The sequence below is a fragment of the Pempheris klunzingeri genome, chromosome 3 (genome assembly GCF_042242105.1).
Source record: "Pempheris klunzingeri isolate RE-2024b chromosome 3, fPemKlu1.hap1, whole genome shotgun sequence".
In the NCBI taxonomy this organism is placed as follows: Eukaryota; Metazoa; Chordata; class Actinopteri; order Acropomatiformes; family Pempheridae; genus Pempheris; species Pempheris klunzingeri.
This window is the reverse complement of record NC_092014.1, coordinates 8977615-8999295: the sequence shown is the minus strand read 5'-3', so window position 1 is coordinate 8999295 and position 21681 is coordinate 8977615. Positions and strand designations below refer to the sequence as shown.

Genomic DNA, 21681 nt, shown 5'->3' with positions numbered 1-21681 from the left:
AATCGCACAAAATGGCAATGCGCGCACACAGAGACAAAGCTTTGAAACGCATGCATTTCAATAACAGCGCTTTTCGAAGCCCAGAGCAACACACATATCAGCTTTTGTTGCTAAAGATGGTTGCTGTGGTCATCGCTGTTGCCATGCTGATTTTACAAATAATAAGCAGTAGGAATGAGGAAATGAGTTTCACAGTGGTGGTGTAGTAACAGCGTCAGCCTTATCTAAATGCTGTAGTTGTTGTCAGATGATGCCTTAGCTCCCCTCCTCCTCTCCCTCGCTGGGTTGAGAGGGTTAACCAGTATAATAGGCTGGAGAATGGAGGCTCATTACGAGATATCAGCCCTATGTTTATCAATTAGAGTGACAGAGAAAGGTCTAGTGGTGTTGCTGTGCCACAGTGAGCCTTCAACACGCCGACTGACAAAACCAGGGTCTCAAGGTTCTGTCGGGGAACAGGAGGGAAGAAACAAAACCAGCAGAGATGTTATTAAAGCGCTTGATTTGCAATGTCTTGACATTGGTGGCACATCAGGGCTGCACACTCTCCAAGGCTCGGCTATCGCTCTGCGAGAATCTCCAATTTCTCACATCCGTCGACAAGCACTCCCAGAGGGTTTCATTTACAAACGGGCAGAAAAACTGTCCAGAGGAAGGCGAGACATGAGGCTTGTCCTTGTCTGGTATCAGAGAATGCAAATATACTACAAATAAATTCCTCCTGGAACACAATGGAGGTCTAGGGAGACAAGAGGATGAAATGAGAAAGGAGGATGGGGGTCTCTAAACAAAAGTAGATGCTGAACCAGTCCTCCAATTGGTTTCAAAGAGATTCTCTTGCACTTGATCTCTTGCCCTCGAGTTTTCAAATTGCAACATAAAATGTCACCAGGGGAATTCAGACAATGGGTTAGAGAAGAAACGAGTGAAAGGAAGAGGAGGGGGAGAAAAATGAGGGCTTAAAAGTACAATGGCGAACAAAAGTCACCAAATGACAATGCCTGACAGCCACTTCAATTCTGAAATGATGCCCCTGTCATGCCGTGCTCCCAAGTATTGATTTTTTTTTTCTTCCCTAGGAGCACAGAAGGAAAAAAAATAATCTAATCCAGTTGAAACAGATCCCTGCTGCTGGCATTGGCCCATTGCTAGCGGCCATCAAGGTTAACACAGGCACAACACTTATCAAAGTAGGGCCTATCTCTCTCTCCTCCTCCTCCTCCTCGTCTTCCTTCACCTCCTGCTCCTCCCCTGACAATGTCTGTGGCTGATCTTTAATGGACTGGTCACCATGCTCAGTTGGCAGCCTCTTCATCTCTTCTACCCAGAAACCTCTTTTCTCGGCAAAACCACGTCCTCCTCTTGCAACATCAGTCTGCGCTGCTGCCATCTTTTTACGATGACTCCAGCTCAGCTTCAAGGTCATGCCACGTGAAAAATCATACGTGTTAAACTGTCTTCTGGCGGTGAAAAATAGTCAAATGAACGAAGGATGCGACCAGATGAAAAATGCATGTCTTCTGGATTGGCCGTTGGCCTGAAATCATGAATACAGCTGTAGTGGCACTAAGCTCAGGTTCAATTTATAAACAATTTTTTTACCAATAATATGAAATTCAAGCAGCACACACTTTTCCTGACTAAAATGTGTAAAAGCTACACAATACACTTCTACAGCTTTGCTCTGCATGTGCAAGAAAATGAAGACCTTTATTCAGAATTGTGAGCTCACCTTCAGCCACTCAAAGGAAAAAAGGAAAAAAAAAGAAACTGAGAGTACATTCTCCCACTGACTAAAGAGACTGTGTCAAAGGAAACTGTGGAGTAAAGTCGTATATCGGGGTTAGCTGGTCACACATAATGATGGCAGCTGCAGAGGAGGTACCTGGGGACTTCATTACGCGGAAAAGTCAGCGAGACTGAGACTACTGTTCCCCAACCATCTTCTGTACGCCACTTCTCTCTTTCTATCTCCTGGTGTCTTGAATGAAACAGTCCATGTTGTACAGTAAAAAAAAAAAAAAAGGAGGCAATCCCAAAAAGATGCCAGCTTGCTATACATTTTGACAATAAAGTTATCATGTATTAAGATATTGACTGCTGTACAGTCTTGAGGTTGTTTTATATGAAATGTCTTACTCAAATTTGCCTTTTTAAAAAAATAAAAACCCCATAGCCTGATGGTTGTGCAACAATGCAGTCACAAATATACTCATGTCCCTGTTTTTTTTTTCTCTCATTCTCTTGACAGCAGTTTTGCCCATAATGAGGCGCCCGGGCATGCAGCCCTGCTGACATACTACATTACAGCTGCGACAACTACATGACAGCAAGCTACAGTTGATGGCAGCTATCAGTCTGAGTGCTGCGAATGATGTGGTGTAAACAGCCTTTGGGAGCTGTGGTTCCCTGGCTTTTCCTATGTGTTTTTGGGTAACATTTGTTCAGCAGATTGCTTCAGTTGTAACAATAAAAGCAATTCTCTTGAACAGTTTTTTTTTGTGGAATCAGCACACTGATCTGCCTGCTGGTTATATTTAAATCGGGATGTGCTGTAATAGTTTAAGTAAGGTCCGCTCTGTACCTCACTTAAGCTTTTACATTGCGTCCTTGCCCAGGCTCTCTCTGTGATGCACAAGTTTCCAGAGACCAGTGCTCCGATAATAGGATATAACAAGCATCAGCTCAATGTTAATGTCATTAATGTGGGGAGAAGGACCAGATCGTTTTACAAGCTCAGCAGAGGGAAGACAATGACGCCAAGCACTAATTAGCTGCTATCGTCTGGCTTTCACAGGATCCAGACAGTCAATTCAATTACTCCATATAACAGCAGAGGATGAATCAAGGGGGTATATAAAAAAAAAAGAAAAAGATTGAGCAGAAAGGATGGGCAAGAAAGAATAGAAATGACTTGGGTCTTGCTCACTCTTCCCTATCTATACCTTCTTATCTGCCCTTGTGCCCCTGAGCCCACCACATTTCATTCTTAATGAACAAACCCATAAAAAGAGGGAGTTCGATTTCTCTCTCCTCCTTTCTATCTCTTGGGCTCCCACTCCTTCCTGCTCCTCTGGAAGATACCAGAGTCTATCATTTGCTGCGCTGGGCAGCAGCATCCGATCTGCAGATCTCCTTCACATTAAGGATCCTTTTAGATAGAGAACCCTAAAAGGTAATTGGATTTCCCCCTCGTTATCTTCATCTGTTTCACCCTAAGCCTACTGTAATAACTTACTCTCTGGGCCAAAGATAACTCAATTCTGTCCCACAGAGAGCCAGTGAGTGTGTGAGTGAGAAAGGGACACAGCGAGAAAGCATATGTTATGTCTCTGAGGTATCTAAATCTTCTATCACTGCCTTCCCAAGGATACGAACTCTGACAAGAAGCAAACATAAATTTGTTTTTATGTATTGAACTATTCTCTTTTCTGGTGCCTTGTTTGGCATTTGCTGCTGCTAATTAAGTACAATAAGAACTCTTAAATGCACAATGACACAGTGAGGGAGTATGCAGAATCTGGCAATTGATGCTGCGTGACTTAGCAAACCTCAATTCCAGTGTGACACAATAACATCCAAAATGAGTCATTTTTAGAGGCCTATTTTGAGATGTGTTTCTAACAAAACAATAACCAAACCTTTGGTGTCACCGCAACACAATACAGAGGAACAACGCGTTAAAAAACTGGGACATTGCTGAAAATGATTTCAAAACCCTCCACCCCCACCCTCAGGGGGGACGTTTCATTGGCCTGTTATTTTTATTGTGGCAGTGCAAAATGAAACCGTTGGCTCGAGCAGGCTCAAGCAGAGCTTGTATGGAGGCAAAAATCAATACAGCAATATCAGAGCAAGACTTATCAGGGGTTCACTTCTTCTCAGAGGTCACTGAGGAGCAACTGCATTTAAGTGGGGAATTCAATTGTGAAACACAGTTTGGGACGAGCTCTGGTGGGTATCTGATTAAGGACAGCTGGAAGATTGCAGAGGTAGAGTAAGTTTCAAATGACAACACGAAAACACAATGACGTGAAAGTTATAGCTTTCCATTAGTTGTATTTGCAGTCAATTGAGTGGCAGTTCAGCGATAGTGCCGCTTCATTTGGAAATGTAACAAACTCTGACCCTATTACACTGCACACATTATTGTACTAATATAGGTCCACAATGTCTCGTTTAAATATATATATATTACAAATATGACTGCAGAAAGCAGGGTGGATAAGGAGGGCTTACAGAGTAGAACAACTAACTGCTGGATAACAAAACAGCAGACACCTCATCCTTAGTTGTCATTTGCACTTACCTAACAGGCATCAAAGACCATTCATGTCATGTTTTCATGCATGCTGGTAATCAGACAAATAACTGCACGCTTAGTAAAGGCTTGTGTAAAAATAGGACCTGAATTCTTTCAGTTAAACAGCTTATTCTTATTCAGCCTCTGCCAAATCTTGTTATCTTGACATAAAGTACACATATTAAGGGTATAAAGGTTTGGTCTTTAGTAACACTTGTACAGAATATTTGTACAGATTCAGAAGAATTATGGTAATACATAAGAGAATACACGAAGACACACAGACAGGACATGCAGCAACAAAAAGAGAATAAACAATCGATTAGATTTGGAGAGCTCAGGGCACGTAGTCTGTTACAGGCAATGCCAAAGTACTATATGCCAGGTTAGGAATCAGGCACTAATGCCTGGGGAATTTGAGAAATCAAGAAGGGATAGGCACATGGTTGTACAGAGAGCGTGTGGCCTGCAGCCACAGAAAGAGGCCAAGGCAGAGCAGAGGCATTTGGGGCTGTCGCGTGCAGACTGGCTGCCAGGTCTGTCTGTCTGTCTGCCAATCAGGGAACATTCTCTGAGCCATTTTTACTTGTACTACTCTTGTGTCAGATGGAGACAGCTGCCTAACCGGATACACTCTACATGCACATTTTGTGAGAGCACAAATACTGTACATCTTTTCATTAAGTGGGCATGCTGTGGAATAAAAAAAGAAAAATCAGCTATATCAACCTTGAAGAACTAAATCATGCTCCACCAGTCTGTGCTGATAATGATAAGGTCACATCATGTCAGATAATACTGCTTGAGTGACTGAGACTTGGAGCAGAGTAAGTAGCATTGGTTTATACGAAGAGGACGCCAATTAGCAGCCTATTGAAGAAAGAGAGCAAAACATAGCAATCACAGACAAAACTTTGATGTGCAAGAGTTGTGCCCCCACCCCTCTGATTGACTTTCAACGCTCCTGTGAGACTTAACTTTACCCGTATGTAAGAGAGACCCTTCCTTGAACCTTAAAAAAAGCATCACATTTTACTGCAAAGTGGGGCTGAGGGCTGAGGATTGGGGGGCGGAGGTGGAGGGTTTACACACAGTCAGCCCTTCAGGCCAGCACCTCTCAGGTCTGTCTGCAGCTTTTAGTGCTGGCAGGTTCCTGAGAAATGAGGGAGCTAGGGATTGAGGGATGGAAGAGAGGGGAGACTGCCATATTCCTGTCACTGGCAAAATACACCCCCAGCGGGAGTATAATGGACAGGATCTCAGCAGGACAGGAAATGATTTTGGTGAGATCTAGAAAGCAGAGAGAGGGGAGTGTAGCAGAGTAGGACTAAGAAAGGGGCAGCGAAGGGTGCCCATGGGTCAGGATAGAGTTGGCCCAGCAGCCACAAGTGAATGGCAACATTTGTGCTGAGCACTGGTAAGAAGAGGAGGGGGAGAGGTTATGTTTGACGGGCAAGCCTGCAGTTACATGGAGAGAGGCACAGGGATAAATTAACACTACACAATGTTTGGTTAGGGATATGTGCCAAGCATGATCTCCAGCCACAAACTACTTCGGTGTGTACGCGAGTCTGCGTATTTTTTCTGTGTTCACGATTAGCACAGGGTCATGTTTGAAATGCAAACATTTATCCTTAGGGTTTGCTGTGACAGATTTTAAAACTTGATGGACAAGTTTTAAGTAGTTGGATGATCAGCTCCTCTGTGCTCTCACTGACTGGAATATCAAACTGTTCAATATTCCTATCAAAGGAGTCTTAGTGTGATTGGCCTAAAGCTACAAATGGACTTCATTGTCCGAACTTAGCCGGCCTGGAGTTCCAGTGGATCTTACAAGAGGAAACATGACATGATTGTGTTTGGTTAACATTTAACATTTTCTCTAACATTGAGACAGAAAAGTCTGTAATTCTTAAATAGCTTCATCTTATAATCCTCACTTATTCTTCTGAGGCTACAAGTCAGGTTAAAATCTGTAATTTCTCTTTATTAATATATCTGTGTTAATATATGTTTATATCCACCATAATGGTAGAATGTGGAAAAACAAGTATTTTCTATTTTATTCTTTAATATATCTAAATATTGATTTTTTTATTTTATTTTATGTTTGTTTTTTGTGTTAAAAACAAAAGCAAACAAATAGACATGATCAGGAGCAGGAGCAAAGTAAGACAAACCAACTGCCAGCCAGAAAAAGTGCACATATGAATATCATGTTATATGTCCACAAGTGCATTATGGGTCATTAACAATCCATGGAACCAGGGTCCACTGCGAGGGCTAGAAAACTGAGCTGCAAAACATGTTGGAGAGTAACTTGACTTTACTTTAGTAAGTTTACTAAAAATAATGTGTCTGTGCATGAGTTTCCAGAAATGTGCAGCATCTTACCTCAAACTCTGCATGTTTATGGATATCTTCAGCCCTCTGCCGGCTTAGGATAAATTCAGCTTCATTAGCCACACGGACCAGGTGGTCCTTCATGGTGTGACTCAGCAACCTGGAGAGAAGGGAGATGGACATCAGCCCACTGGCATACTTCATAAATATATTTACAATTATTATTTACATTTTTCTGGTATATGGAGGTAAATTGATTTCAGTTATGGAGGGAGGGAAAATGTCAGACAGATGCTTTGCAATATTGTAAAATCTTGGGCTTCAGAATATTTAAACCATCTGTTTAACGCTGTGATATCTGGTAACCTAGGGAAGGAACAGCCATGTAATATCCAGAAAATGCTGAAAAAGAACCATGCAAAATAAGCAGAAAATCTAATTTGGAAACATAACCAAACCAGACAGACCCTTTGCCTGGGGTACAGGTGCTAATTGATTTGTTAATGATATGCATCTGACAAGAGGGAGGATCTCTGCCCATGTTGCTACATATGTAGTCTACCTCCCTCTTCTTATCAGCGTTGATGAAACATGCATGTAACGTGTGAGCGGGTGTGTAGGTCGAGGAAACCTCTCTACAGCCCTAAAGGTCAGGACTGTGCAAAGTGGAACAATAACAGACTAGGGGCCTGAGAGGAAGGATGGGGCAGGCAGGGGCTGACTGCGGGGTGAGGGTTTGGGGGCCAGAGGATGACTGTAACCTAAGCCTGCTGTTTCAGCACAGGGCAGCAGGGGAGCGGAGGTGCTGGGGCCTCTGCAGCCTCTATGGCCCTGTCGAGGCCCTGCTATCAATAACCGAGCCACTGCCCTTCTTTATGGTGTTCTGCGCTTTAGACTGTTCATATGGAAAAAACAGACAGAACTTTTTTGCACATTTACTAAAAGTAAAATACTTTGTAATGACTAAGATAATAAAGTCTTTCTGCAGTATCCGAGTATGAAGAACAATCAGTAGAAATTATGTGGCCAAAAAATATTTATTATTACATCTTTTTTTATTCAGTACTTCCTTAATGATATAATCAATTGAGTTAATGTGATCTGGACCCCGATGGCTGGATGGATTAACTGATCAAGGAAATACTTAATCTAAGTTTTTGCTAAAGTGTTCAACTGCCCATTAGAGACGATGGGCTTCCTCGCTACAGTAGCAGTAGTGACAGTGCTAGTTATAGGCCTGATGCTGCTGACTGGAACACCACATAAAAAAGACTGAAGAGCCTCCTGCACACACAATCCAAACCTCTTGTGACTTACATGAGTATAATGTGTCCAGAGTCACGATATTTTAGAAGTAGCACTGCTACTTAAGGCAGGACAAAAATATTAACCAAAAATATTAGACCATCATTAAGTTGAACCTTTATTATCTTTTATGCCTTTTTTTGAGCAACTGCATTACTTAGCTTGTGGACTGCATGGTTACAGTATAAAACCTGGATTTAATCAAATAAAACTATGACTACTGTAGTTGGACATTATTAACTAACAATGTTGAAATCATGTTTGAATGACTGTTTGATTAAGAGAGAGGCTTAACAGGCATTTGCATACACGCAGTTGGCCACTTTCACTAGTGGCCTCAACTTGAGTTGTTGATGTGTAAGATCAGCATCTTGAAAGTGAATTACAAATCCTGTCCTCCACAAAGAACTCACGGGCTACATTGTAAGTCTCATCAGCATATCTGTGGATTAGCCTCTGCCAATTCTTAAAGCTGAGGGTCAATAATGGGAAGTGTGGCCCTCTAAATCAGTAATTGATTAGAGTTCTACGAGTAAGAGGAACTGATGTGGCCGCGAGAGAGTCTCATTAGGCAAAGATGGGGAGGCTCATGTCGGGATAATTGAAAAACAGACAAAAAACAAGAGACAGCAGCAGGCAGAAGAGATGATTACAGGCAGATAAAGGCCCAGCCAGAGAGGCATAAACTGACAGGTGGACAGTGGGAAATCCAGAGCGATTTCCCAAGTGTCACAGAGGAACCAGCCATCAGGAGCCCTGTCACCCTCTACCTAACCTCTCTCCTTTTCCCAAATCCCTCTGGGATGAGCAGGTATTGAATGGAGCCTTGAACTCAAGGATCTTCCATCCTCACTCTCCCAAGCACCCCTGCCCCCTCCCCGATCATTGATTGTTGTCCAGAATCTCGAATGGCCACCTCATCAGAAGGGCTGTGATGTGATCCAGGAAAGAGGAAAGTGGAAAGTGGCTGATGGGTAGATGTTGGAGGGATAATGAAGAGGGGCTGCTGCAGGGAGAGAGGACAGCACTTAACGGGTTCAAGATACCTACCTGCCTTCGTTGACCAACTCAATAAAGGCTAGACCTGCATTCTTCTGGATGGAGTTCTGCCATTCCTGCAAGTAAACACACAATATTAATGACACTACTGAAATAGCTTTACCAAGTCATAGAAAGTAAATTTTACACATAGTCTAGTGAATCTTTTATCACATAGAATTATAGATTGGGAGATGAAGCCACTTTTGGATGCAGACAACTACAAATGATTAAGTTAGTACTAATAATACATTCATACACGTTAACTGTAAATATCCTGAGAAGACAACTGGAGTAAATGGAAGTGTTGGTAACCTATAGTCTAAAAGTTATACGTTCCCAAAGTTAGAGTAAAATCATTACTAACAATTATTTTCAGCATCAATTAATCAATTTTTTCAATTTATAAACTATATCATGGCGTCTTGAAATTGTATGTTTTTGTCTGACCAACAGTCCAAAACCTCAAATTTTCAGTTTACAATGACATAAAATGTGCAAAACAGGAAATGGAACTATGGAATATTTGGCATCTTTGCTTGAATTAAGTACTCCACTGATAAATTGATTTAATAGTATCTATATCTGCAAGAACACTGGCAGATTAATTTGCAGTCAATCAATTAATCAATGGATTTTATGCAGCTCTAGTAACAACTTTGTATTCATAACTACCCATAAATGGACTCTGTAGGAAGTTATTCTGGGATACGCTCCAGTGAGTCAGTGGTTTACGCTCTGTCTGTAAACCTTTCTGCTACTACGGGCTCCTAATATCAAGTGAAACACCATCTAAAAATGAATACTGACTGCTTTGGTCAGCACAGTCTACACAATCAGCTGGCAGACTAGTGGAGAGGAGTGAAAGAGCAGTGTTGACAGTGCATTTATCACAAGTAAATACACAAATTTCCTCCTCTTTGACTAACGTTATGGTTCAAGGTGTCAGTCTAAACAATCCAGCCACAGCCGTTTGCGACTTTAAATCCTCAACTTCGAAGGGACAACGAGAGAAGGGAAACTCAGCGGTCATCATCTCTCATGTGCTGTTCAATATTTCAACACCTTCAACACAACCGTCAAAAGAATAATAAAGCAACAAGGTCATGGGGCCTGTCTGAACCTCACAGCGCTTTTTCCCCTTCTTCCTCTCAGGGGAGATGGAGAAATATGCGTGAAAACCCTCAGGTTAGAGACCTAAACTACGAAACTACTCTTTAAAAAAATCATTAATCACAACTTGAAGTAACCATACATTCCACAATATTCAGATGTGTTAAAATGCATATTTTCTCAGAAATTCTCATTTCATCAAAGTGCCCAAACAGCTCATTTTAATTGAGTTAACAATTTAATTGAGCTGCAAAACAAGTATGAAGTGACAGACATGCAATGTGTATGTGTATCTTAACATAAACTTTTTAAACCCTGCTGTCACCATCTCTTGAGCTGATAGAGGAAACTGTGTGTTTATGTAGAGACTAATCTTTCAGTAAACCTAGAGAGCCCACAGGGACGAGGATATCGGCGCTACAACGGGGAAGGAAAAAGATCAATTTACAAGAATTTCCAATACAGATCCAAACATACTTGTACGCACGTGATTTTCAAAACCATAGAGTTTTCCCCTTTCAGCGCAACAAATGTAAAACCATCAGAAGCAATCATGCACCAAGCCAAGAGAAACCATTCCTCTGAAATGCCTGCGCACCATCACTCTGTAACCAACTGCACGTCATACAGACAACAACCCAACACTTAACCTCAATTCACAACTGCTTTTTGTCCTGAAGGATCATATTGGCATTGACCGTGTTTACAATACATTCCAAATAAAGAGGGCACAGAGGGAATAAAAGTCTAGGCTTGGGAGTGAAAACAGTGTTTTGGAGCTGAGTACTGGCAGAGGGCTTTTTTGTGGCTGAGGTTTGCTTTAGAGGAAGTGTGTGAGAGTAGCCTTGGGGCCCTCTAGTTTAAGCATAGACCGTGCTTGAAGGACATTATCCATGAGCGAGCGGTGGCCTGTGTCTGTGGGGATACTCCAGACCAGGCCAGACTACGCTGGCTGGATTCCAAATAAACACCACAGGAAGTGAGGCTGTAAATATAGTCGTACTTTCCTGGAGAACCAAAAAACAATGACATTAAATTTCCTCTATGTGATTACTTTACTTTGATTTCTGGGACTTGCAGGAGGGATGCAGGAGTTTTGGAATATAATGTAACAACTAAAAGCCTCCTCAGCAGAGATAAAAAGATTATCACTAACCTGCAGCTCGGAGAGGCTAGTTCTAAATTAGGTTTGACGAACAGGGTGGAGGCCATTGGCATTTTGTGGACACTGACAAAGGTGATAGCAAGACTAATGGTGTCATTATGGGCTAAGAAATGGCTCTTCTAGTTGAATTAAAAAAAGCAATGACCCTGATCTGAGGGACATCTCCCGGTGACAAAAAGGAAACAGGGACAGGTCAGTGATGGAATATTGGATTTTGGCTGCCCTGGTCAGCGGTGTCACAGCTTTTATGGCCGCAATAGGGGCCATGACCACGACGCTCCTGATGAGTAGATACAAGCAGCCATTTGTGACCTCTCACCTTTAACCTGACCTCCTAACAGATGATAGGACGAAGAGAGAGGTCTGTCCCTCGATCCTGATCGGAAATTTCATCAATGCTTAATATAGCTAGTAGGGGCTACCTTTTGTTAGTTTTTGCTTATTTGTGTGAGGTTGTATATGGATGAAAATTTGAATCTATTCGTGGAAATGCCCGTCTCGATCCAAAGCCAATAAGACAGCTCTGTTTGGTCTGTGCTCCACGATGATGGCATTGAGTCTAAACACACATGCCATGCACTTCCGTCATTACAGCTGATTATCCATAATCAACATCTAAATATACCACTACCGCTAGTGAGAAAACACAGACCTCCTGAGCAAAATCGCCTTTCAAACATCAGGCCCGCCACAACACAAGGAAAACATTTTCCAACACTGAGGAAAGAAATGTCTCTGCTCCCCCGAAATAATAAATAAGTCAGTTGTGCTTTTCGGTGGCATCATTCATAATCACAAGTATTTGTTGATTTGAAAGGCTATGGGAATACAACTTTAGATGAGACGACAAAACCATAAATCCTCATGTCAGATGTGGCAGTGCCGCAGAAGCAAAATTAGAGGCTCAGAGCTACCGATTCTTTTCTTTTTTGAAATCAAAACGGTTAAACGTATGGGAGGCTGATTGCAAGGTGAGACAGAATAAGCCTGTGAAAAGCCAAAAGCAAATGGAAAGAAAATGCACGTGCTCTAAGCATTTTAAACCAATTCTATCACTGACTGCTATAAAGCTCAAGTTCCTATGAGCACGGACATAACAACAACAGGCAGTGAAGTATCTTTTTGAAATGAACCTTTTTGTATTGACTACCACAAAAAAAGATCCAACCAGTAAACAGTAAACTGTTTATGAACAGCTATAAACAATCAAATATGTTATTCATCATTGTTCTTTTGACTGATTAATCCAGAAGTTGAGCAGTTTATTGCTTATCCATGCTGTCTGAATATATATATGTGTGCATTTGTGTATGAATAAGTTAACACTAGTGTGTCTACTCTCGCACTCAACAATCCGTGTTCAGATGGTATCTGCTTAAAGAAAAACAGACTCTCATATTGGTGTTTGCGTGATCAAATTCACAACGGAGGGAATATTTACTGATGTCCAAATATTTATACTGCAAGGTCTCCTACAGCTTTATGGGCTCACACTTTCATGGCTACACTAACACAGAGTGATAAAACAGGATCTAAACTCCCCCGTACACCAAACAGACAAACCAAAAACATGTCATAATACGTGAAAAGTATGTTTTAGTGGAGTACATAACATTTAAGCAGGCAGACTTCTCAAAATTATAGTAACAAATCTGGTATTTGGTTCATTCAGTTGAATGTTCACTGATTTTAATGAGTTAAGAATACTTGAACATTTTGCAGTTGTTTCTGTTCCAAGTCGAACAGATGTTCACATGAAATCATCACCTCATCCAACAATGCAATTTTCATGATTAGATTTTCTTCTCCAAGAAAAATTATTTAATTATATTGACTTATTTAATTTTTCTGGTCTTGCATTTTGAGAGCATTTTGCATCATTTCTGCAGAACGTTTTGACACAAAATGTCATTGAAAACCTTGATATAATATACAGACTATAAAGACTTACTAATAATGCCAACTGCACAGCACAATAGATACTTGTGAGTCTTGTCAGCTAAGCTTTTAGTAGTTTGATGTAACTTCACTATAATGCCATTTTAAAGACAGCTTTAGTGGCAGTTTTGTTTTGCTGAATGTCATAATAAATAGAGATTAAATCATTTAATTCATTAAGAATGGTCAATCAAGTCACTGTTCTCAAAGCTGGACTGGACTTTAGTAGAGGCTGTGCTTTAAGCCTTTTGATGCTTTGAGTCAATAGCCAGCGGTGGGCATCCTGGTGACTGGGACTGCCAGTGGAGATCTAGACTATATTTAAAACCAAAAAAATTAAATCATAAAAGCAGCACCATTTTTTCCCCAGAAGCCTAAATATTAAGGGCAAATACAAGATTATTTTGCTTGTACCTGGAAAATTAAACCATGTTAAAAAGCAACAACCTAAATACTAATATAAATAATAAAGAACATAATATAAGATAGAGCTGGAATCAGGACTCACCGAGCTGGAATTAACGTTAATTACATGAATAACACCTTTGTCCAAATGCAGACAACTGAGCTTGTTAATATCATTTGTTTTCAACAGTAGCCGCAAACCTGTACAATACCTCAGTGCCTGTTTGCACCCTTATGTCCTCTTAAAGACATAAAGGTGCATACAGTCATCAACAACCCTGTTAATATAGCCAAAGTTAGTGTATATAATGTCAGAGTTAAAGTTTATCGCCTGAAGCATGACCAGGAATGAAAAGACAGAATTTTCCTACTTTGACAGTCCAACTTGTTCTGAAATGCAGGGGAGTGAATTTTTGCTCCAGATCTGAGCTACGAAGGCTGGCTATGATTTTATCAGCAGGATAGCTGAGAGAGGATAGCAGGGGGAGAAACATAAGAATACATTCCAAGGTCTTATAACGTGGGACCTGTCAGGTAGAAAAACATTACATTAACAGTGCCTGTCAGGAGGAGAGGGCTCTGTCGGGGAAATTCATTTATTTGAAACACGATTATACGTTGTGTATAAATAACCAACCATTTATGGCACTTGAGGCCCTCCAGTCCCGAGCCTCTTGAAGCCATCTCACAGTAAAACCGACTGGGAGCCAAATTAAAAGCTACTCAGTTTTTTAGGAGCGTCTCGTCTGATTCTCCTCTCTCAGCTAGACTTCACTTCCTGTCAGGAAGCCCCCCTTGACCCCCACCTCCTCCGACACAACACACCCCGCTGCCCCCTCTCTGGCTGCATAGTTGGCAACGATAGGGAGCCTGCAGAATTAAGTGCCAGTTGGTGTTACTGTGTTTTCTCTACGTCTCACAGGAGAGTACCTTTTCAAAGAATAAACAGCATGATATTATCCTCCGAACTACAGAGCGATGGCAGGGACACTGAGCCGCGTGGCATGGCTGTAAAGAGGCACTGGAGCAGAACACAGGGTGAGGGCGAACAGGGAGGGAGGGAAAAATAACACTTTGATTTGCACTGATCTTGAACCTTGTGTGCCTGTTTAACTGCACAGTGGGGTGCGGGTCTCACTGTGAGGAAAATGATGGGGAAAGTATTTTTGTCCCCTGGTTTCATCACATTCCTCGCCACTTCTCTCACCTCTCTCAGCTCCCCAAGCGGTTCATACAACATGGTCTGCTCTTGATCCATCAAAGCCTCACTTATGGGGGAGAAGAAGAAATATGTCCACTGACAGATATAAATGACTATTTAGCTGTTCAAACATCAGGCTTTGCTTTCACCAACGTAACTTTCAAAATAAGCAACTCCTGAATGCTTAATAAAACATACAAAAGCAACTGTGCCTATGGTTTAACTTGTTGGTTGTTTTCTTTTTTTTTTTTTTTACTTTCAGGGCTACTATGCTTCCAACTGGTTCCCTCGTTTCTCAGATTATGCTATTGATTGTGTGGAGCATGATGAGCGTGCAGTCATGACCTGTTCGCTGACTGCAGGGGTTTAAACTTCTATGCCTGCGCCACTCCTCCCTCTAACCTAAAGGTCAGAGGGTCAAGGGTCAGAGAGAGCCAAGTGTTTGGGGAAGTCAATGTCTTTCTCCCCACTGACTGGGAGCGAGAGGTGCCCATCTGTTAAACAGGTTAACTTTGGTGAGACTGGCTGAGAACATATGATAATGTGTGGTCATTGGATTAGCAGGTTAGCACGGGTGTTATTGAATTACTTATAAAATATTGTCTGCATTAGTGGTCCCAAAAAATGTTATTTGCTTTGAAAAGAATGAACGACAATGTGTGTGTCAGCTACTGAAGTTCAATAATCACTTAGGCCAAAATAATAACACTCAAACATTTAACAGTGAATCTGTTGTTCGGGACTGAAGTGAGTTAAAGGGTTGGCTCACCCAGAATACAAAATACCACATTTTCTAATTTGCCCCTAAACAGCAAAACTCAGATTTTGAGATATCAATCTCAGCAGTTTTCTGCTCCGAATACAGTGTGGCAGGATGAGGTCAGAAGAAGAACAAGAGTCTACAGCTGTGTTACTGGCTCTGTGAGGCTGAGCTTAATGCTGTTGTTAGCATGCTAACATTTAGCACTAAATACAAAATACAGCTGAGGCTGATGAGAATGCCATTAGTTTGACAGATAGACAGTCATAAGATATACAGTCCTGCTGGTGGCAGTAAATGAAAAGTCAGTAGATCACCATGTTTTGAAACTGCAGACAGGAAGCAACATGATGTTTCACACAAATTCCTTTGGGGAAAGTTGAGATATTTCACTGAATAAGTGAGAACTTTGACCTGCTGGTGGCACTAGAGGTAAAGGAGATCAAAGTGGGATTCATTTCTGAACAAAATTTCATGGCAATCCATCCAATAGATGTTGAGATATTTTAGTGTGGTCTAAGGTGGTGGACTGATCACCACCAGCACAACATTCAGCAGCAGAAACTGTCCCTGTCAGTTCTTTAGTTAACTCACAGATCTCACTAGAAACAATATCAATAACAGTTACAGATGTGGCCATCTATTAATAAAAACTGTTCACAGTGAGGTCTAAATTAGCCCGTTTCTGGAAAGGCACGCTGCAGCTGATTTTGTTAAATGTAATTGTTCAGTGCTGTGAGCAGCATAAACAAGATTTTCATTCATCTGCATTGTACTAAGGAGGAGGCAGATATTTCAGAGTCTGATAATCTATACCTGAGCGCATTAAAACAAATGTATCTGCATAGCGACACACCATTTGAGGTAAGTGAAAAAATATATTTTTTTATGTTTTTTAACACTTTAAGAATAGAATAAATAAGGATATCAAGTAGCATTACTTCATGTGTAATTACACAACACTATCGGGTTCTGTGTATTTGTTGACATACGAGGAAGAGAAGTCTTTCCTATCTGAGCTTGACCATCATGAAATCAGCGCCCCTCCACAACTCACAGCTCTCTCTCTTCCTTCCTTCCACTCCATGTACAAGATGCATTTCTGATAAATGGCAGAAGGATGAATGGGCTGACAGAGGGGCCGGACAATAATGGCTGATCTACAGGACACAAATGCAGCTACTGAGGAGATTTATGGGCCTCTTCTCATCGTAGACTGTCCAGTAACCGATGAGATGATTTCTCAAAGCTCTGGACGGATGGCAGCAAGCGCAAGGGAACGCTCTTTCTCTTGTCCCAGAGCATTATTTATTAAACGGGCGTTTTGGGTGGAAGCCACTTCAAGAAGAGCACCCAGGAAACAACACACTGGCTGTAAACATGACAAAGATGGGAGAGTGAAACTGTCGAGGTGACTCAGGGGCATGGGGAGAAGAGGAGAGTGGTTCTTTACATCCAAAACCTGCAGTGAATGTGGTCCACAAGAGAAAACTTTGATGATATTCATGTAATATGCAAGAGCTACTCTGAGGAAGCCATCACATTCAATAACCTTGAATGGCAATCACATCTTGATGTTAACCTATAAAAATCTCTTCTCCAGTTACTTGAAATCATCTAATTAGCACCTAAGCATAGCATATCAATATGAGTTGGTCAAAGGATGGAGATATAGACAACAGGAGAAATGCCAAAATGTCCCTTAATGTTTGTGTTTTGACTAATTCTTGCATTCTATTTATAGTCATCTAATACATGTAATACCAGATTATTCCTGTTTATAGCTGAAACGATTGAAAAATTTAATTTGCAACAACTTTGATAATAGATGAATCACTCTGAGAAGTGAATATATATTCTTCTGTGGTCATAAACTGGGTTTTGGACTGTTGGTTGAACAAAACAAACCATTAAAATATGTTAGTTCATACTCTGTAATAGCCAGTTTTTCTATTTTCTAACATCTTATAAACCAAATATTTAACTGAGAAATTAACTTGATGATTAATTCATGAAGTCCATAACAACATAGTATATCTTCAATTGACAATAGTGCCAGACACAGTACAGTACAGTAAGTGGCAGCTCTTTTATTCTTCTACATCAGCTCTTCTATTTTGAGCAGTACACTGATGCAGCTACAGTAAATGATCATTAATCCTCATTTTGTATATTCAGCAGTCCTCGAGGATCAATATTACAGCGGAGAACAAAGCAGCATGCCACCCCAACAGTTAATTTCTGATCAAAATGGTCCTTTAATTGGGAGCACAGTTGTCGTGGTTTAGAAATGGAGCACTATCAAACAGCGGTTTACAATCCCCTCCTCAATGCGAAACTGATGTGGCCGCCAATGTAACTTTCATAGGATCCCTGATTAAAAACTGCTCTGCAGTCCCTAGCCTCCTGACCCTTCACCCCGACTCCACTCCATCTCAAAGCTCGGGAAATTAATTAAAATTTCACAGAGATGGTATCGCATCTCCGATGAGGGTGGGGGGGTGGGGGGAATCAATCAAAATCATCTCCATCTACTCCCTCCGGTGGTTGGCTTGAAGGCAGGAAAGAGTCACAAAGATGGCCACAGAGGCACTTCCTGTGAGAGAATTGAGCGCTTCCTGTGCTAGAGGGCCCTACAAACTTTCCTAAATAACGTCATCAATCATGGCAGTGGCTCACTCTCACTGCCCCACAAGGAGAACAAACACACAAATAATTATACATCGTAATTTAGCCCAGAGGAAAGTCTCCCCGTTTTCCCCTTCTCCCCAGTGCAAAGCAGCATATCGCTCCCACCTTGCCCCCCCCTGCTTTTCCTCCTTTACACAACAATAAAATTACATTTGCATTAGCTGTGAGAGAATTTGGTTGGATGATTTATTGAAGCAATCAACACTACGCTGGCCAATCCCTGGTCCTGTCCCTGAGAGAGAGAGCGTGTGTGTGTGTGTATGTGTGCATGTGTGTGTTGCAAAGATTGGGTGGGGTAGCTTGCAGCTTTGAGAAAGGAAGAAATAGCTAGGGCTGGGACCAAAGGGGGAAGCGAGGTATGAGCTGTGCAGCGGAGCAATCACCAAGATTCTGCCTTTGATTAGATTAGCATTAAACAACACCCTGACAGATATGACAAATAGGTGCATTAGAGCCTGTCATTCTTCTCTCTTAGGTTTTCTATCTAGCTTTCACTCCTGCTATTCCGTCGTCTCTGGATATTATAGGGCTCACATTCCCTCCATGAGTCCCTCTTGCACAAATCTATGCGCGGCCAGTGACATCCAAATAGATGTGTAATCTGACTGTATTACCTTTTTAGAGAAGAAGCGAAGTGAATAATGGGAACCAAACAGGGTAGGGGTTAAAGGGGGAGATGGTGGAGGAAAGAAAGCCAGATGACAGGCACTATTTCTTTAGAAAATAAAGCTGATAAAAAAAAGCAGAGCACAGTGGTGAGAGGGGTGTCATTAATCAGACCTGTTTTTGTATTATTGGAGATCTTTGTTTTTTCATGAGGTATTTTCAATGGTAAAGATGCAAACAAACAGGGCCAGAGGGGAGTTATTATCTGTTGTCCTTGTCACTAGATGTGTGTATATGAGAGCAACTGTTTGTGTGCGCTGCACTACAAAAATGAGTGCATCTACACTGAATAAGTACGCTGTTCATATAATATGCATTCAAACGTAAATGTAAAGTACACTCTGCATTTTGGTTAACACTCAGTAACTAAACAGCCTTCAGTAGCTTTGTGTCTCTTAATGCTAATCAGCAATCCTGGAGTGATCTATTGAGAACCCCGATCATTGATCTGCTCCCGCCTGCTTATGATCCCTGAATTAGTATTCATGAATCTGGCAGCAGCTAAATAAACTTGGCAACAAAACACCCACAAGACAACAGAGAAGAGAGAGATAATCAATGCAAAGCACCATCAAATCTACATTATCCCTCCTCATCAGTTTGGCCAGGCCACAAGGGCCGGCGGTCGGGTCAAAGGTGACGCGGACAGGTCGGCCACCCTTGACACTCAAACCAATATTTGCAGCCAGAGATGCCTCATCTCCGGTTTCTCTGCCCTCACTCGGGAAGCAGCGTGAATGTGGAAAGGCCGACAAGGTAATGTGGAGGAAAGATAAGGCGTTGGATGGCTCACTGTCCACTCTGGGTTGTGGATTTACTGCACTCAAGGTGAGCCTGATAAATCAGATCGGTGGAAAAGCGGGCGACAGGGGTAAGAAAAGATATAGATGCCAGACTTGCCTGTGAGCAGAGAAGCATAACGAGCTCCACCACTGAGCTGCTGGACTTCATACACACCAGGCCTGGAGAAATATGGAAGAAAGCGTGTTAGAATAAAAATAAAAAATATTTTTTGTCCACTTAATTTCTCAAACCTTCCTCTGCACTTGAGGAAACACATTTATGCACTACACACACACACACATAGACAGAGATAACCTAAACTTGTGCCATCTGCAAGGGAGCAGATAGTATTGATGGGCCTAATGAGCAGACATGATGTTACTGTAAACTAATACATATTTGGGCCTTGTATTACAGGCCTGACTTGGCCAACATATGTCCCATTGATCCCTAATGGCGAGCCCTGGGCTTTTAGAGGGCCGGGGGCCACTAGAGTGTCCAAAGGCACAGACGGGAAGAAGGCAGAGTAGCCTTTGGTCTTTCACTTGCTCTTCATGTGACACACAGGCCTTTGCAGACAAATACACATACATGCACGTGCACACACACACATACACACACCTCCCCCTGCCTTCTCTTCAGGCCCCCCTGCAGCTATCAATCAACTTTCCATTTTGTTTGGTGGCAGCAGACATCCCAAACACTGCTATTAGTGGCCTGGCCTCTGACCTGGCCCCCTAGAAACCTTCAGCACAACTACCCACTCTTGGCTCAATGCACACTCATCACATTATTAGGTAAACAACAGACTGAAGATGTTATTTCGTTTAAATGGGGACAGCAGTTAAAAGATGCACCTTCCTTGTGTTCTGTGAAATTGCAGCAAAAAAGTGGCGCGACCTTTTTCCAAAAAAACTGTGCTTGTAATGAGTCTCTGCGGTGTTTTACTTACTCGTGCCCTCAATAAGGAGCTCTTGTCCGTGGCTGCCCAGCAGAGTCCGAGAGAGGAAGGGGGCAAAGTCCACAAAGATCTCTCTGAGCAGAGGAGCTGCTTTCTCCAGAGCATGTTCAAGACGCTCTGAGATACTGGAGATACAACACACAAACAGTACATGACAAAATGTAATTGGCATGCAACTCCATACATAAACATAAATCTAAAATTAGAAAATATAACATCAGTAAAGTGCTGTTTTTTTAATACGAAGGGAAAAAACTGGAATTGGGACAAAGATATGCATTAATAACTGATTGTGTATGCTTATGTGTGCATGTATGCATATGAGAGAGAGAGAGAAAGAGAGAAAGAGAGAGAGAGAGAAAGAGAGAGAGAGAGAGAGAGAGAAAAGAAGATGAATCACCTCATATTGGGGGCTGTGTTCTGGGTCACAGGGGAGAGTGGGGGGACAGATGGCAGGCTAGCGCTGGCTGGAACCTGGCCGCCTGCAGCAGGGAGAAACCAAAGAACTCTGTTATTAGTCTGGATGTTGGACAAGAATAAGACGCTACACACACACACACACACAAAAACACAAACACACACACACACACACACACACACACACAATAACAGACACAGAGCAATACATTATACAACCAGGGTAGCACCATAAACCTGTGCGGAAACATGCCTCTTATGAAATAATACAATGGTCTTCATTCAAATGTATAGAATAGGGGGATTTATGGTCAAATAGGGCAAGTGGGGGTACAAGTACAATTTTATGGTTAGATAGTGGATGATGTACTCCGAGCATACGAGCACAATACATCTTCCTTATCAATTTACAATTCAGAGGATTTCGTGATGGAAACCACTAAATTGAGCACCGAAAGGCTGGAAACATTTCCCTGTCAGCTGCTGTCGTAATCTAAATAGTGTGATAATTTCTGGATTTCTGTTTTTTTAATACTTCAACCATATATCACATGCACAATTTTATTTATTTGTTCTAAATAAATAATATTTT

At 41.7% G+C, this 21681-nt stretch overlaps 1 protein-coding gene across 1 annotated transcript in view; it reads right to left on the bottom strand.

Moving 5' to 3' along the window:
• lrba (LPS-responsive vesicle trafficking, beach and anchor containing) overlaps positions 1-21681 on the bottom strand; it is a 182417-nt gene that overhangs the window by 95226 nt on the left and 65510 nt on the right. Inside the window, exons 31-35 of the mRNA XM_070827863.1 lie at positions 21073-21154; positions 20664-20797; positions 19829-19890; positions 9002-9066; positions 6698-6806 (exon numbers count right to left, since the gene is read on the bottom strand). Of these exons, the coding sequence (XP_070683964.1) occupies positions 6698-6806; positions 9002-9066; positions 19829-19890; positions 20664-20797; positions 21073-21154 (452 nt within the window). The remainder of the gene's footprint in view (positions 1-6697; positions 6807-9001; positions 9067-19828; positions 19891-20663; positions 20798-21072; positions 21155-21681) is intronic.